This window comes from Elaeis guineensis, chromosome 2 (assembly GCF_000442705.2).
Source record: "Elaeis guineensis isolate ETL-2024a chromosome 2, EG11, whole genome shotgun sequence".
Classification (NCBI taxonomy): Eukaryota; Viridiplantae; Streptophyta; class Magnoliopsida; order Arecales; family Arecaceae; genus Elaeis; species Elaeis guineensis.
Window position 1 is genome coordinate 378,069 of NC_025994.2, and position 18,937 is coordinate 397,005.

General features: G+C 33.0%; 1 protein-coding gene across 1 annotated transcript; it reads right to left on the minus strand.

The window, feature by feature from the left end:
- Positions 1 to 206: 206 nt before the first annotated feature.
- LOC105034234 (glucan endo-1,3-beta-glucosidase 1) lies at positions 207 to 4,203 on the minus strand. Its single transcript, XM_010909300.3, has 3 exons — positions 3,823 to 4,203; positions 1,926 to 2,183; positions 207 to 558 (listed from the first exon to the last, which is right to left on the minus strand). The coding sequence occupies exons 1-3, from the start codon at positions 3,962 to 3,964 to the stop codon at positions 524 to 526; spliced, it is 435 nt and encodes a 144-aa protein (XP_010907602.3). The 5' UTR covers positions 3,965 to 4,203; the 3' UTR covers positions 207 to 523.
- Positions 4,204 to 18,937: the final 14,734 nt, after the last annotated feature.

Genomic DNA, 18,937 nt, shown 5'->3' on the forward strand with positions numbered 1-18,937 from the left:
GTAGCCATCAGCATTCTAGCAAGACGTGTTAGCTAGAAAATTTATAATGAAATTCACCCTCGAGTTTCATATGTTTAAAGACAAGATTATTTTTGACTAACATCATGATAGTTGTGCACGGATCCTCATTTGTAAAATACATTTTGGCTCATTTGTATGAAAAATGGTTGAATTATTGGTTTCATAACTGGAAAAGGTTTGCAATAAGGAAATCAGAAAACATGATGTAGAAATTACGATAAAAGTCTGATCGATGGTAGCCGAGAAACCACAACAAAATGGCACTTAATCAATTATCCTTGTTTCTTAGATCACAGAAAACACCTTAGATTGATATCTAAACATCTATGATCATATTAATTATGACAAACACAATAAATTTAGAGAAGTAAATTTCATAGTCTGCTGCCTAGCCTTGTCTTTCTTGAACCAAGGGAGAGATTTACCCAGCAAGACGATCAGCTTAATTAAGCATCATTAAGAGAAAAGCTGAAAATCTTAATCATGGCATGGTTTCTTAGTATCAGGAAAGTGACTCAAAGTGACATGAACCATGACCTGCAAGCAAATATAAAAACAAAGATCACGGCAGGTACCACCAAACAAGTACATATATAAACATAAAACCTGTGATAAGAACAGTGACGTAGAGCCACATTTAGACATGCTACCTACGTGCTTGCCAATGCTTTAAGCTTGTTGGTTGTTGTGAGGATCCATATAAGCTTGTGCTTAATTCTACATTAACTATATAGTGAGAAGATTTTAAGTACTTATACAGGATCAAAAAATCTAAATAACATCTTCTGGTAAGTCTTTTTGGATGAAATCTTGAATTAGTCATTATGCTGCATCAATTGTTCTTTAGTTGATGAAATACTATAGCTCTGAAATATGATTTTCATTTTATTTTGTTTGTACGAAGCAAACTCTAATAAATTAATGATCATAGTGGCAAACAAATAAAGTTATTATTGTAGTCTACAGTTATATTGACATTATGAATTCAATAAATTAAATAATATCATCATAGTACTTGGAATTGATGTGTAATGGTTACATTTCTAACAACTCTAAAAAGATAGGCACTCCTTCCTCCCTCCATTTCTCTCCCCCCCCCCCAACCCCCACCCCTTCTCTCTCTCTCTCTCTGCATGCATGTGCACATGTGGGTATAGAAACATACTATCTAAGAACATTCTAACCAAGAAAATTTCTTTACAATATGCCAAGTTTTTAGTACAAATTTTCCAACTCCTAGTATGACACTTCTTGTATTTATTATTTGCTCTCTTTGCAATATTTATGCAAAACGCTTATCCTTCTTTTACCATACAATTCTCTTTAGCTCTCATTAGGTGGGCAAGTGCTCTCTCTGGATGAAGTGCACAGTAAAATAGGGGAAAGAACAATTGCAATCCAATGCACCAGCCTGATATAGAAAAGGGACACAATGCATCGGCTCAAAAATTTAAAAAGGAAAAAAAAAACAAAAAACAAAAGAAAAGATGACAAAATGCATAGATAGGGGAAGGTACTGTTTTGGGTGGAGGGCAAGTGGATGGACTATGGGGTACCCACATGGTACTAAGTGATCCATCCACATTCAAGCTATGGGCTCTATGTATCCTTGCATTGAAAAAAGGAAAAAATTTTGCATATGGAGAATTCTTTATGGATAGAACTATACATAAACCATGTGGAAAAATATTCTAACACATAATGTAAACATTAAAAAAAAATGTATATGGTAAAGAGCATTTTTCTTTACTGTTGATCCAACTTGTTTCTTCAAGAAAATTAATTATTATAGATTGTTTTAAGGGTGGTTGTCATACTTTCAGGCAATTCTACGAAATGAAATGAAATGAAATGAGATGAGCTTGGGTCTCTCAGTCATCATAGTGGAGATGATGAGTTCATACTTGGGTTCAAGTCAGTGACCATGGCAGCAGCATTGAAGTAACAAGAACCTCCGTAGTTTTTGAATTTCTGCCAGTAGCTGTTGAAGGCATAGGATGCATGGTCCCTAACAGTGTTGGGAAGGTAGCAGGACTTGTTTGGTTGGATCATCCTGCAGTCTGCACCCCCAATACCGCATGCCCAATCCATAGCCAGCTGTAGAACATCATCTGGCGTTTGTTCATCAGCTACACACCATTGCTGCTCCAGATATGCCCCATCTATCATACAATTTATAGACTAAATTATTAGTGTAATGCTTGATGGGCATATGTTATTCCACTCATGTTCATCATGTCTTGAGCCTCAGTTTTTCCTACATTTATGGAACGATTTAGTAGCCTTTAACACTGGATATGTATGGATACAGACAAAACAAATTGCAATGTATGAAGCTGAAAGTAATTGAAAGAACAAGTATGAACGTGTTAATATCTTTTATGTTTATGATCAATATATGTGCTGTTTGTCAGATCACTATGTCATATCTAGATCTAGTCAAGATTGTGGGTTTCTGTTGTGCTCCTCATATTATCTGAGTAGTAAATTCTTTTGAATTTCAGTGCAATTCATGTTCATGACATATCTAGATTCTTAGCCACAGAAATCTCGAGAAGACCACTGGCCAATTGTGCACAAGGGCTTGTGACTGCTAATTTTCTGCTGCTAGCTGTTGCTTTATAGAACAGTCAAAAGCCTTCCGCTACTACTGATTGTACAGCTAGAAAACTAATCTTGGTTATTGTCAGTCCCCCACAATGCCTGGCCACATATGATAAATTCATTGGATTAAATTGATTGTGGTTAATTTGCTCGCCTTTGTAACTTGAAAAGCATATTGTATTAGTTTGTACCATCTAGTGCGGCAGTTTCCTGCAGAACTTATGAACCATATTGAATTAATGAATTCCTATCTAATACATGATGATATTTTTTAAGCTGTTTTAATTGCGCATGTATTGCTGTTGACCTTCTTGATTGAAATTATGCTCTAAATGAATCTCTGAATATCTTCTGACAGAACAAAGAATTATTCAAAATAAAAGGAAAAAAAATTAAGAATCATAAGGCTAGATATATCTTCCCTTAAGTTTTGGTATTATAATAATTTTCTGCTCTGCCATTCATTCCAGCAGCAGTACTATGACAAAAGAGGGCAAAGTATGGATCATGGAGTTCCATGCATTGTTCTTTTTATTTTTCTGTTTTCTTTTTCGTTTTTTAATTCTTCTTGAAGGCCTAAATACATGGTTTCTTACAACCATGTGATTCAGTAGGCCTTGTTCTTTACAAGCAGGAAAAAGAAAGACTGTCATGACATCCCTTAATTAAGTTATATAATACAAACAAATAAGACATAAATGGAAATACCGGTCTAAATGAGACATGAGATGTTCTCAAAACAGATATGTCCTAGTGAGATACTATCTTACCTGCTACTGGTGAGAGAAGAAAATTTAGTTTTCTTACGTCAAAAAAATTAGAAATATATATAACATAATTTATCTCATGTGGTCATAAAAGTTCTCTATCATCAGTATAAGGTAGGCTTCTTTCTTTGCAGATATCTCAGATATTTTCTACTTAGACAATCCCAATAAGAAGAAAACCACAGAAAGCGGGGAGGTCAAATTTTTTTCAGTCGTGACACCATGGTATATCACGAAGGCTGAATGTTATATTATTGCAAGAAAAGTGTGTGTGTGTATATTATGTCATGATTTCTGTGAAAATTCCTCAAATTTATCTGTATAACTTGAGTGCGCCATATGTTTTCCAAAATGCGTTTATGATCATAATTAAATAGAGTCGTATCAGATGGATCAGAAGAGACAATCCAAATGGCCATAGCTGTCGTACCTGATCTTGGTGTCACTAACACCAAAAACAGCACAGAGATCAGCATCGTTATGGAAATGGAAGTCATCTTGTTCCCGTTCTTCATCCCTTGAGCTTGATCAGGGCACTGACATGTGATGAGTAAGCAAGTCTTCCAGATCATATATTCCAAGATCTGCTGCTTTTCTAAAAGCTGGCGCTTGGTTATATATTCTTATATTAACTATGGAAAATTGAGATTCTTTCCTTCATACTTGAGGTAGGTTTTCACACTGTTTCTTCAGCTGCAAGTGTAGATTTTTTGCACCCAAGATATTCCTAGAACCGTGATCACTTGTGGTGCCTCAATCATTATGGTTTAAAGTTAATTATCTGTGGATTTGGATCTGAAATAAACGTTTCTTTTTTTAAAAGAAAAAAAAAAAAAAAGGGCATCAGGATAGGTGATGATGAAAGTAAAAGTGTGTTATTCTTGAGATTAAACTACTATTATTTCGTGGCTATACTATTTCCTCCCCGGCGTGCATACGTACTGGCTCTGGTAACCTCACCCAGGGAGCCCATAGATTGTCCGTACTTTCTTGTAGATCAAACAAATCTTTTGCATGTACTGGACATATGTAAAGCTATACTTGGAATCTTATCCAGTGTGTGATTTTGCTTTCTTCTCCTTCACGGATGGTACAGTCACACTGATCAGAGTTGGAAAGATGGATGGCACCACTGGAGATAGAAAATATTACCTCACGGACGCAAGTTATGTAGTAAGGTTTAAAGGGGCCATTATAATAGATTGGAGGTTCCATTTTTTTTTTCCTTTTTTTTGTTTTTTATTGAAATAGGAGATTCTTTTGTGTTATATGTATTAATAACGAGACTCTAAATAATTACCACTATCTCACTGTTATTTTGTTTCAAAAGCTATCATGTTATACGAGCAATGGCTTTTGCTTTATTTTCGCCTAAATAAAATAATATTATTTTAAGATTTAATTCTATATAGAAGCCTGGCAAAGATATTTCTTTTCCGATGAACAATGACTAGGACGAACAACAGGATTGTTTCCATTGTTTATTGCCATTGGGACCACTGTTTTATTTTCTAATACACTCAAGAAGGGCTCAGATGGGCATACAATGCCCATTACTTTTGTTATAAACAATAAACAATGATTTTTGATGGGTTACATTATTTGGGGCAATGACATCAGGGAAACTTTGAATACTATAATCTTTTTTCTTTTCTTTTTCTTTTTTTTTTTAATTTTTTAAAAATTATAGAATGCACAAAATGCTCCGGCACCTGCGGTTGTGATTATATATAACTACTAATTTAAAAGACTATACCCAAAACCTCATAAGATTCATGAGTTGGATCAATACTGTCACGCTCTGAACCCACATCCAAATCGGATATATAATGGCCGCACATTTTTTCGGGCAACACCCTAAATAATATGTCGTTATAACTTTAAGATTCTGTGAATACTATTGATTTCAATTCATAATAAATGTTTCATATTAACAAATATCAAATCTTATACAATTTATAAAATTTGCTATCCAATTGGTCTGAATGATATTTTATCTAATCAATCCTTTCAAATTGTAATCTCAATCTTAACCAAGTCTTGTAACTCTGAAAAAAAGAATGAATGGTTGTGAGCATTAAAGTCCAGTAAGAATCTCCATACTCATACCAGCAAGAGTATAAAACATCTTTCAACAAATATATATAACTGATAGGAAAATAATAAGATTCATACATCATCAATTTGATAATTGAATAATATCATCATGTATAATTCTATTAAATACGTTACATAACACCAATCAATAATTATATTCAACAGTAATTCAATGAGATTACTTATCATGAACTAATTAACATAATTCTGATCCAGACAATATTATTATTCTGATACTGGACTAGACCCACTCATATTCCAGCTCATGACAAGCCAAACACAGATCATATTTTTATCCATGACCGACAACCATATTTTAGCCCACGGCTAAATCACAAATTCTATATTTTATACGTGTCGACTGATCTATATACTCTACAATTAGACATGAATCATCATCTTGATTTGATTTTGGTACTAGATAGTTACAACTATGCTTTAGCCGATGGCAAGCCAAAACATCTCAGTCCACGGCTGATACATCACATTTCACACATCACCGATTAATCTACATGCTCTCTATTTTTACACTTTATGTTTGTCTTTATGGTATTGAACTAATTATAACCATGCTTTAGTCCGTGATCAGCCAAACACAATGCTATGCTCCAGTCCGAAGTTGACACAGCGCATACACCACATTTCTTATATAACCGATCAGTTCAAACGCTGCCCATGCCCCATCCATATTATTAAAGTCATAATCTGATTTTTGACACTAGATTAGTCATGGTCATGCTTCAACCCATGGCAAGCCAAAAAATAATATCGCACCCTAGTCTGAGATTGACCCAGCATATACACTATATTTATTACATGATCAACTAACCTAGATACTGCCTACCTTATCAATTATATTAAATCATATTTTTTTTACTCAGCAATCATTAAGTATCAATTAATCATGATTAAAACAATATCAATTCAGCAACATATAATATACATACCGATAGATATAGAACATGCATCAATCATATATATTTAATTTTTTATAAATATGTAGATGATCGTGTTAAAAAATTCTTATCTCTATTGGTGATTAACTCAAATATAGTAATTAATAAACTCTCCGATCTATAAACTCGGGATAAAGTATTCGACTCAATACCATCTTATCTTAGCAATTGCTCACCTATAAAGTCAGTCCTCACCATCGAACTGATTATAACATCCAGGATTCTTGATGAAAAATTATAAAAAAAATCAAAATAGATGATTATACAACACTAGCCTGTGACTCCGAATCTCACAACCCAGTCTAAGACACATCCTACCGTTGATGTAGACCTATCATATACCTGAACTCTCCACTGGTTCATAAAATCTTTAGAGAAAGAAATCTATGAAGAGAGAGAAAATTATAGTGATAGAAAGTAGAATTTTCTAAAGAAAGAAAGTCATAGAGAGAAACCAGAGAGAAAAAGAGTATGGTAGAGAGAGGAGAGAAAAAAGAGAAGAAATTTTTTTCTTTCTTTTATTTTTATTTTTATTTTTTTAGTTTTCTTCTTTCTTTCTTCTTCATAGAAATGAAGGAAAAAAGCTTGACCATCCGTCCCCCCCCCCCCCTCTCGAGATGGTTTTGGCCCTTAGACACTGGAGCACGATTGTGTCTAGTGATGGCAGTCGGTCCGATGGAAGAAAAATAAGAAAAATAAAATAAGAGACTCTCATGACTAGAACCGGCAATAAACCAGCGGTAGTCAGGCCATTAACGGTGATCAAGAGACCCCTAGATATTGATGGAAGAGAGGTAGGGATTAGTTACCTTACTCTGGCAAAAAATTCAACAACTCATGAAGAGGCCTCAGCTGAAAATCAGGGGAAACATTGGGGTTTTGCTGATGGTGGATCAAGATGAAAGACGGCTCCGAGGGGAAGAGAGGATGAGGATTTATAGATAGGAGTTTCAGGTGCTTGCCGGTGCTTGATTTGTCCCAAAATCATTTTCTCGATTGGACCCAAAAGATGAGACGGAGTCTTCCTCTTCTACCTCTTTTGCCTCACATGCCTGCCACGTGAGATTCAATTTTTTTTAAAAATTTTTTGTGTATGCTTAAAAAATCATGTGAGAAAAATAAGGTCCTTACCAACTTAAATATGGCATAGCCCACCCAATCTTTATGCATACCCAAACAACCATGATGGTGGACTGGTCCAAATCTCAAAGGAGCAGTTTTTTTCTCTCTTGGGATTTGGGTCAATCTGATATAATAATTCTTTAGGTATTTATAAAGGCAAATCTAACCTAGCGACATTTAAGTAATAATATTGGTCCAAATCTATCATTCCTATGGGATCGTAAACTCAGCCATTCAAATAGATCCTAAGTATCTCTACTCAATGGAATAACAAACCATGTCTCATCAAGCTTAATTGAGAAAACTAGCTGAAGAACATGATGGCCAGCTTCTTTTGAATTAAAAAACAGCACTCCTGCGTAAAATGTGAAGGGCAAAGCTTCTGATGATTACTTGGGCTATTCACCCTCTCATCTTCTGTTTTAACTAGCTGGATAGATCCAATCAGCATATCACAACCATGGATGTATCCTGATGATTGTTTGGATCCCAGGTACCTACCTAGGACTACTTGTCATGCATAGCGTGAAGCCTGTTGGATCATGGGGCTGGCTATGAACTAGAGAGGGTTCAAACTTCTAGCAGCATTCTTGATCTACGTAGTATATGCATGCATGCACATAAAGATAACTTGCAAAATGTTGAATGCATCGGGATGGTTGGAGTTCGTAGGTTGGCATGTTCGGAATTTGCTGAGTTTCAACATAAAGCTAAGACATATGACCTTTTATCTATTCCATGGAATCATAGAATAAAGCTGTCTCATTAAATTATTTTTTTCTCACAGAATAAAATTGTCTTTAGTAAAGTTTGAAATGGTGGGCTAAGGCCTAGTTTAGCTAAGCTGTGGCTGGTAGAGCTTTGGGGAAGCATAGCTTTTGAAAAATAGGGTTTTTACCAAAAGTTGTTTGTTGTTTCATAATTATATTTCTAAAATATTATGAAACTTTAACATATGTTTGGTTACCAAATAAAAAAATTATTTTTGATATGACAAAATGATCATAAAGAAATTACATAACATTACATAGTAGAGTATAATAAAATATAGGATAAATTATAGTGACACTCGTTCATCTTTTTATGGTTTGCACTTACAACCCAAATATTTTATTTTTTTCAATTTGACCCTTAAATAGAAGTTTTTGTTGCAATGTAGCCCAGCCATCTAGCAATGTCTAATGCCCTTAACACAACTATTAAATTACTAATTTACATTCTTGTTTTAAAATAAGAAAAAATTATCTGAAAAATTACAGAGACATCTTTCAGAAAATCATGATTTTCATGTAACCCCATAACTTTTAAAAAGTTATACTTAGCCCCTTCCTTGACTATGATATCTATAGTTACTTATGGAATGAAAACCATCATATTAACCATCCTATCTTGCTTTTTAGTGTCCATTTTAGTGCCAACAAACCTCCCTTAAGTATATTTAAGAGATTTGCAAAAGATCTTGCTTGAAAAAAAAATTCAAGGGTAAGGGAGGATGAAAGAGAGCAGTCATATCCTTTGGATATGGAGTTTAAAAAATTGAGTTAAATGATATATATCCTTCAGAAATGCAACTTGAGAAGAAGAGGCATAGCCACAATTCTTCTTCCAAAGTAGCAATGACACCTTCTCCCCCACCAATGATTAGGACATCGGAATCCAAAAAATCCACAAGCTGCATTCGGCCATTGGACACTCCATCACCTCTATAACAGAGACTTTAGTTCTCTATTTTTTTTTTTTTTTGCTTCTTTGATTTTATAGTTCTTTGCTTTGTACAAATCTAGATTTTATTATGATTTGATAAATGGGTGGTGTTTGGCTTCTCTTTCATTCAAAGTGGCAAAATTGGTCATCCACTTTCTTATTCCTTTCTTCCAAATGTGAGTTAATATTTAAATACAATGAGTCATAAAAAATAATAAGTATGGCTGTATAATTAAAAATGGTAAACAACTATAGAATATATATACAATAAAAGAAAAGAAATAAGAAAAAAATATTCAAAAACAGTATTGCTGATTATGATAGATTTTCTTGATTGCCGAGATCATAATTGACCTTTGATTGCTATGATCTTGGCTTGATTTTATAACATCAATATGATCTTGGCTTATTCTGTCAGATTGATTAATTGATTGCCAAGATCTTGACTTATTTTGTTCACATCCTCCCTCCAATTGATGCGGAGAATCAGCAAGCATCAATTTGCTAACTAAGTATGACGAGTGGAAAACATGAATTTGGCAAACAAGTTTGCTAATTGATCATGAGATGAGACATGAAAAAAATCTAGAGTTTTGTCTTGCACAAGTTTCCCAATGTAATGGTAGTTGAGCTCCATGTACTTAGTTCATTCATATCTTTTTTAAGACAAATATGGAGAATTCTATAATCAAAACATTTTTTTATCCAGATTTTTATGTGTAGCAATAATATATTACTTTTCTAGATAATTACTAACAGGTATGCTTACCAATACATAAAATGATTCAGGTTTCGGTATATTAAAATTATATGGCATTTCTTAGTCTCCTTTTACTTGTAATGTTGGTTCATTAATATATAAGTCCTTTTATTCCCATAATTCATAAATTTATGTGATAAAAGATAATATCTGTAGTATTTTTTAAATTTTTGACTCGTCAATGAATCTATTGCCATCACATAGTAATTTTGCTTCATGCAGTGAATTAATTAGTTTTTTTTTCTAGGTGAATCAAATTTAATTGAGTTTTTATTTTGAACTATAGAGTGTTGGTTGATTCTATTTCACCATTTTTGAGGTACTAATAAAAATCATTTTGTCTGAGACAAATTGCATTGATAATGGCCCTTTAACCAATTTTTCCATTTATTTTTTTCAAACTTATAAATTTTCTTTTGCTTTGATTTAAAATCAAATATTCTTTGTGTCATACAATAATCCTTGATTTTATCCTTAATAAAAGAATTGGTATGAACTTTCATGCATGATTGGATAATCTGGGAGCTATACCCAAGAGATTTAGTTTGATATTTTGATTGAGACAAGATTGTTGCTCTACTGAAAGAATGTTTCTACAGGTATAGCATCAAGAAGGGTGTCTAGAAAGCTATCAAAAAGTGTCACGTCTATTAGATGACCAAGTTCCAATGTGTTGACACCTAGGCTTTACTCCCTTTTGTTAGTCCGTAAGACATCATGGAAGACCTAAGCACGGACTTTATCCTACGTTTATGGAAGACAATAGGAGCATAGATTCTATCTTTGTGGTGGTGAATCAATTCTTTAAGATGGCTAGTTCATCTCCTCCAAAATGGTTACTAATGCTTCCTATTTTTCCTAGCTCTTTTTCAAGGAGATAGCTCACCTTGCATGGAACTCCGAAATCAATAGTGTTCAACCATATTATCAAGTTTCCCACTCACTTTTAATGGATATTGTAGGCCAAGTTAGGCACCAAACTCCAATTCTTTAGTGCCGTTCATCCCCAGTTGGATAAACAAATTAAAGTTATAAATAGAAGTTTGGAGAATCAACTATGAAGATTTATGATAAAGAACCTAGCCATCTCGAACACCAATCTTCCTTGGCTGAGTTTGCTTAAAACAACACCATCAATTGCTCAACTGCTCAGCAAAATGATCCTACATTAGGATTATGATTAGATTAACACCACAACAACTCCTTCCGACCAATATGCAGTAGTATTTTCCTCAAATAAGTGAATTTTTTGTAGCACATCTAACAAATTCATGAGGAAATCAGAAAAAATATAGTAGAGTGCAAGAAAGTTATACTAGAAGTATGCCAATTAAAAGTAAAGATAGTACATTACAAGCCATGTAACAATATTTTCATCATCATCTAGTCTCAACAACACCCATCCATATTATACGGTAAACTACAACCCCAATATCTTTAGCCCTTCAGCATCGTTGACAGAGTGGAGAATGTCTATATCATTGACTTATAAAGGATCACCACTTCAATTCCACCTTCGATGTTGTTGACCTTGCACCTTACTTTGAAGGATAAGAGATGGCCAACAAAGTTAGAGATTTGTAAGTGGAAGCACTAATAGTGGAAAATGATATAAGAAATTAAGGCTAAGATCTTATTGACCAAAAGTGGATCCATCCAAAATTTTTGGTAAAATAAAAAGGGCTTCTCAAATCTAGCAGATCATAGATCATTGTCGAAAATTTGTAGCCTTTTAATCTACATCTTTTTGAGGAATATAAAGCATAATTTATTGGATCCGAATCCCTCCAAGTTGGGGGCAGCTAATGCAAGCTAGACTTAGACCCAAGCAACAAAATAGGCCTAAGTGAGCTAGGTTGTCTTAAGATGAACTATGCATTATCAAAAGCCATCTAACAGTGCCACTATTATTATCTAAAAGAAGGTCACATTTAGAAGTTTCCATTAGTGAATCTACTTTTATAAAACTTGGTCATGAAATAACCATTGTCCAAAATGAACTCCATCAAATCCAGCAACGTCCCACTCACCATTTGAAGAACCTAGAGTATCATCCAAGGATCAAGGAGCTAAGTCCAATTTGAAAATATAAACTAAGGCATCTAACGGTGGACCTGCCACCATTAGATGGTATCCATTGGTAATGTAACTGCCATTTAAATTTATTAGTACCTCAATGTTCGTAGACCCAATCATCTTATCCCTTGTGGGGGCTCGAAAACCTATAATAATCCTTATATACCTCCTACTTTGATAAATTTTCTCTTGCACCTTTTTTCTTTTCATGATGAATTCTACACATCTTAATGGATTCTAAAAAGGATAGTGAAGCAAGTTGTGAACCCGTTGGTTGCGGCATGCTTCAAGTTATGAATGATCTTTGGTATGGCAAAGCCCTTTTAGTGGTGAAGGTGAAGAAGCTACTATCTTAACTAAGAGCTTAATTTTTTCTTTATCTTTAGTTTTAAAAATCTATTACTTATTTTTAAACATCCAGGATCAATAAAATTAGATCTAGGTTTTTATTGTTGGCTTTGAAGTTATTGTCAAGCCTTCCTTGCATCAAGGAGGTGGAGGTGGTGCTTGGTGGGTGGGCGCATGTGCACGTGTACACACACACACAAATATATATAAGAAGAGGAGGAGGAGGAGGTTGAGATAGACCGATGCGGTGGCAACAACATTTAGAGGAGAAGATAAGAGAAAAAAGAAAGAAAGATAAAATAAACAATATAGTGCATATCATGCAATATCCAAATTATATATAAATGAATATATAGTCAAGCTAGGTAGAATGAAATAAATATCAAGTTGGAGCTATCTACACCATATCTTGACACTTGAGGATCATTATATGGCAATTCTGAGAAAAGACTTAAGTTAAGACTTAAGTTAGATAAGACCAAAACTTTAATATTATCAATCTCATTAAGAAGTTGAGTAATTAAAAAGTAGTTTCGACATAGCACTTAATAGATCAAGTTAGGCGACCATCAAATTGATAGCTGATAAAATGAGGCAAATTGAAATAACTCAATCAACTATGTTGAACAAAAGGTCATTACCCATTGATCTTACCAGAAAGATTATAACACAGCATAAGATCAAACAAGCATTTTTTGGGAGTGTGGGACTGGATGGTTTGTGAGTGAGAGAAAAGTAGTCTCAGTAGTTAGAGTTATTGTCCAATGATGCAACTCAAGTGGGGAGGTGAATTGTGTTTTCAAAAATTTTATAACTATGTGCAACAAAAAAATAATGTTAAAATACAAGTAAAGTAGTCTATGACACACATGTGCAATTATAACATTGAAAGAAAGAATGCAAAGGATAAATAGATTACAAGCACTTCAAATATCAAGTTTTATAGTAGTTCAGTACCAAACTTAGTCCTTACATTCATTTTCCTAATGATCCATTTTGAGAACTTCATTAAATCTATCTCAAGATTAGAGCTCCATTATTTTTTTAGACTTGCAATCAAATCTAGTTGATTTCTACTAGGGATCACAAAAATTAATCCAATCACATCCTTTGCTAGGCTTGATTACCCTTTTATAGTCTAATTTTAGGTCGGATAGACTTTTCCCCAAGTTTCAAGCCTTTTAAAACTTGCCCTCATTAAAAATAATAATTATAATTGATGAAACCAAAAAGTTACATAGCTTCTTAATAAGCAAAACAAAAAATTATTGAAGCTCAAGTTGAATAATGTTGAGGCTCGTCTTCAATTTTTGGATGTATCATTTGAATGCTCAATTAACGTCTCTCAAAAGTGGTTGGATGTGAGCTTAAATGCTCTCTTGAATATCACTTGATATTCTTCAATATTTATTTTCTTTTCTTAATAATATTTCTTCAATTTATTTGTAATGCATTTATATTTTTCAATTTGTTGGAGAGCCATTTCTAACTGTCAGAGGGGTGAAAATAACTGTCAGAGAGAAAATTTTTCTATTCTGTACTTATAAGAAAACTAGCCATGAGAATTGTTTAGCATAGAGGGGTTGACTTGTGGCCTTTTAAGTTTGACTCATGGAAGGCTCGAGAGACTTATGAGGATCTTGGGTCAACTCCTAAAATAGTTATTTTTACTACTTTTTAATTTTTTTTGTAGCCATTGAATGGCTGATTAGGTTGATCTTAGGGTCAACTCGTTGATTGGTAGAGGTTGACTTGTGTTGCTTGGGTTGATTCATGAAATATCTATTTTTTATTATATTATATTTCTCCAATGATAGTTTTGGGATCGACTAATATATTGTTACGATCGACTTATAAAATTGTATTAGCTCTCTCTAGCATGCCAAGGTTGACTCATCGATCCTTGGATTAACTCCACTAGTCCTTGGATTGACTCTTGAGACCCAAAAATTTACTACTTTTCTATTGACCGTATGGTCTCTAAGAGTTGGTTCCTATCATTTTTGAGTCGACTGCTATAGAAATTCAACAAACCTTATAGAAACTTCTCCACTTGCGTAATTTGGTTCATTTGCTTGTCCAATCACTCAAGTCACCTAGAGATTATTTTTAATTCCTATACACAACCTTAAATACTTCAAGAACACAATTAGTAGACTTATAGTCAAATATTTGGTACTCATGAAAATCAAAACTTTAGGCCAACAAGAGCTATCAAAGAAAGTGGAATATGATCGTGGATCGATGCAGGATGTGGGTGGTTATTATGTTTCTTGTCATGTCACATATAAATAAAAGAATGTAATTTAAGAAAGAACCCTTTTGCTTATCAAATAGACTGATGTTATCTTTTTCTTTATCTTTAATTTATTGTTGTATTTATCTTTAAATTTTTCACCTTTAGTTACCTAGTTCAAGTATAGTTTTTCTATAGCTATAGCAGAGACTTATAACCCCATCTTTTCTAGACAAGTTATATTATAGTAGTGAAAGTCTTTAGAAGTCAAGGCATCAGAACTTACACTACCATCATTTTACTTTCTTTTTTTATGGCTATTCAATATTGATAGCATGCTTGTGTACATACATGAACTTTTCAAGGACGTCCATGCCATCCATATTCCCCTAATAGAGGATTTTTCAGCCAATAGGAGCCCAATTTGATTCTAAACTTAGCCTAAATGTTTAAACATGGACTAGCAATTATGCCTAAAACTTGAGACTAGGCCTTGCAAAAATTGGGTCAATCAAAATTGGTTTTGATCAAGTCTTGTGCAATCCATATATTCAAGCTTCCTAAAAATGAAAGTTTATTATGTTGATAGTGCAATAATAGTATTTAGTAAGTTGAAAGTTATAAAATAGAAATCTAACTAGCAGAATAGTAGTTTTTGATCTCAAAATACACCCAGTGACAAACTAATAAATAGGATTGTTGGTTATAGCTTGGATGGCTATATAATTATTATAACATCTAGCATGCCTAATTCTAATATATGACACAAACTAGCATACAAAGCATGTTATCCTCAACAAGTTTGTTCATTTCACAAATGAACTTCACCCTTTTTTAATTGGAAAGAGGACCTCTCATTTTGAACTTAAATTTCTTTAATGTCTATTAATTTGTACCAAATATTGTCCTTTGATCATTTAAAAATTCTCTTGCATTTTATAACTATGTGATTCAATCCAAGAAAAAGGAAGAAATTTCTTTAACCTACTCAATACAAAGTTTTTAAAGAAAAAATTAAAATAGAAAAATTGTCTAAAATATGTCTAGATCTTCTTGTCCTTCATAAATTAATTCTAAAACTGAGTAACAAAGCCTTTATTAATGCTAAAAAAAGTCTTAAAAGAGGTTATAGGTTTGTCAAAATAGATGTAACTAGTAAAAATAATAAAAAAATATTAAAATTCTATATAGGTAGATCTAAATTTCTATATCAATTTTATCTTCGGCTGCTTTATCTAGATTTTCTACTTTCACTTGGTTTAGGTGATATGCCTAATCAACATTATGTTTTTTAAAAAAAAATTGCTTTGATTTACCTATTTTGAGGTCCAAAAGATGGAATTTGCTCTAATTACTTATCTTCTGCTGCACTCTTATAGGATGGCACCACATCATATAGTTTAAACATTACTTAATTTTTCAAAAAATATCGATTGAATGTCATATGTGTATATTAGGACTTCTAAAAGTTTGATGTGTGATCAGCTTCATAATGTCATAGATCTTACGCTTGGATTTTATTATAGTGATTCACATCAAGTCTGATGATTTTATTAGATTACTATAAGAGTAGAGAAATCCAATCATATCTATGACTTAGGCAAAAGACTAAATAGAACATGAGTATATATAGAAAAGGCAAACATTATCGATCAATGTTAGAGTTATGTTAAGCATTAAGGGTTTAAAATTTGAAAGCATAACATTTTTTACAATTACAAAGTGGCATAGAAACTTTAAATGATGGAAGGGGAGTGCAAGTTAAAGAAATCATCAAAACATGCTATACCCCTTATTTTTAAAAATAAGGATATAGAGGTTTTCTGAAAATCAAGGTATAAAAGTGTAGAAGATCGAAAAATTAAATGACTAGTATTAAGGTTGGAATAATAATTCTTGCATTGCTAATGATTCACTACACCAAAACATAACAATCAATAAAAAATAATACTATTTTTAAATAATTAATATTTAACTAAATATTTAAAAAAGCATATCAAATGTTAAATAGTGTCACTTGATTTACTACTTAATGACTATGAAAATAGAATAACATATGTCACTTCAAATTTGTGTCATTGATAACATAATAAATCTTTTTGTGTATCATTATTCAAAATAGTAACGATGATTGAATTTTTTTAAAAAATATTATTATTTTAATAAATAATTCTAAAAATATGATCATTTCAAAATTATTTCGAGTCTATGGTTGGAGATGCCATCTGCTTCAAATCGTAGGCTAAACCCACGATTTTATTGCCACCTCACCTGAAATCGTGGGATGATCCATGATTTCAAGATGACGTGGCCACTAATGGGAGTTAGACTAGCACAAGAAGTCATGGAGTGGGGTTGTGATTTCTTTTTAAAAATCACATCATGGAGCCATGATTTCTTTGTGAAATCGTGGCTTGAATCATGATTTCTATTTAGTTCATCCTCCTAACTTGTGATTTCAGTTTGAAATTGGTGCGCCCATCTGCACCCTAAAATCATGAGATAGGCCTATGATTTCAAAAATGAAATCATAGGTTAGACCCATGATTTCAGAAATCATGGGTCTATCCCATGATTTCACTTTTGAAATGGCACAATTCACGAAATTATGGGTCTATCCCATGATTTTACTTCTAAAATCGCATGATGGACCCATGATTTCAAGAAATCATAGCACCAACCCATGATTTTATTGTCTTTGAATACCACCCCAACCATGTCCAACCCCATCCATCCGATAAAATATATCTTTAAATTCTCACCCAACCAAGTGCTCTCAGCCAAGCCCATTCCACCTAGTCAAGCCCTTCTAGCCAAACATGTCTCTCTTCTAGCAAGTATTCTAACCCTAAACCCTACTCTAAAATCACCCTAATGATTTCTAGAAAAGGTGGAGCTATTTCAAAAGAAAAAAGAGCTCGAATAGAAAAAAGAAAACAATCTACATCTAGGTATGATGAGGATCTATTTTTAAATAGTGGGTGTAGCAAAAATTTTCTATCAATTTTTTTCTTGAAGAAAGGTTGTAGGTGGAAGAATTGTTGATTTAAATTATTTTAGTGATTTTTGAATTGGTTTTCTATTTGAGAGGATGGGTTGGCTTCCTATAATTACGCTCAACAAGCTAACATATCTTATCCTAGTTAAATATTTCTATAGTAATTTTAGTTTTAGTAGTTCTGCTTATTCTATTTCATCCTATGTGAAAGAAAAATTATCAATTTAGATTATAATGTTCTCAATCAAATTTTAAGTATTCCGTCAGATGGTGATAGATATTTCAATACTACTTGTTGGAATCATAGAAGTTTAGATTATCAAAGCTGTATTAGAATATTTATAAGAATGATAGTTTAGCTAAAACTTGTAAACCTATTGCACATCAGTTATCACCTGAAAATAGATTAATTCATCAAATTTTTATGTTTAATTTTCTACCAAGAGGAGGCTATAGGGATAATGTATCATACATGGATATCTATCTCTTCAGAATAATTCTTTCAAGTGATAGTGTTAATTTGTTATATTTAATGATAAATTATATAAATGAATACTTTCAAAGTTTCAAAATCTATTTATCCTATGAAACTTTATGACTGCTATCTTCAAGACCTTTGATGTCTCTATCGCTAATGACGATGAAGTTATTAAGCTCAACCCCATTGACACCTACAGTCAACCATCTCTGAAGTGAATGGGGTATGTATCTACTAGTGGGGTATGGAGGCATATGTCTGACATAGATGAAAAAGAAATGCTAGTGAAAGAAAAAGTCAACATACCGTCAGAGACTAACCTTGTCATTCTATACAGTCCGATCTGCAATCTTCTAATCTGCATGCATTGTCTGCTCGGATCAATGCACTGGAGATATCTGTTAAGGAGGGATTTGTATGTATAGATCAGAATTTTGTACAACTTGATCACTTCATATAGCATTTTTATCATCAGTTCCCTCCACCTCCACAGGATCCTAAGCGGATGATTAAGTCTAGCTTTTGGTTGCAGTATCTTTTGTATTAGTTCCCTCCACCTCCACATGATAATATTTTCTTTCTTTTGGTGGCAACTTAATTGTGAAATGAAATTATGAAAAATGAAAGTCTACTTCTTTTAATATAAGTACTATTTTTCTTCCTAGATGCTTGGTGGTTGTCATAATTAACTCTGTTTTCCACCCTGAGTATTAGTTTTGGAAGCATTAAAATAATCATTACGGATGGCATTGAAAGTCATGTAACCCAAA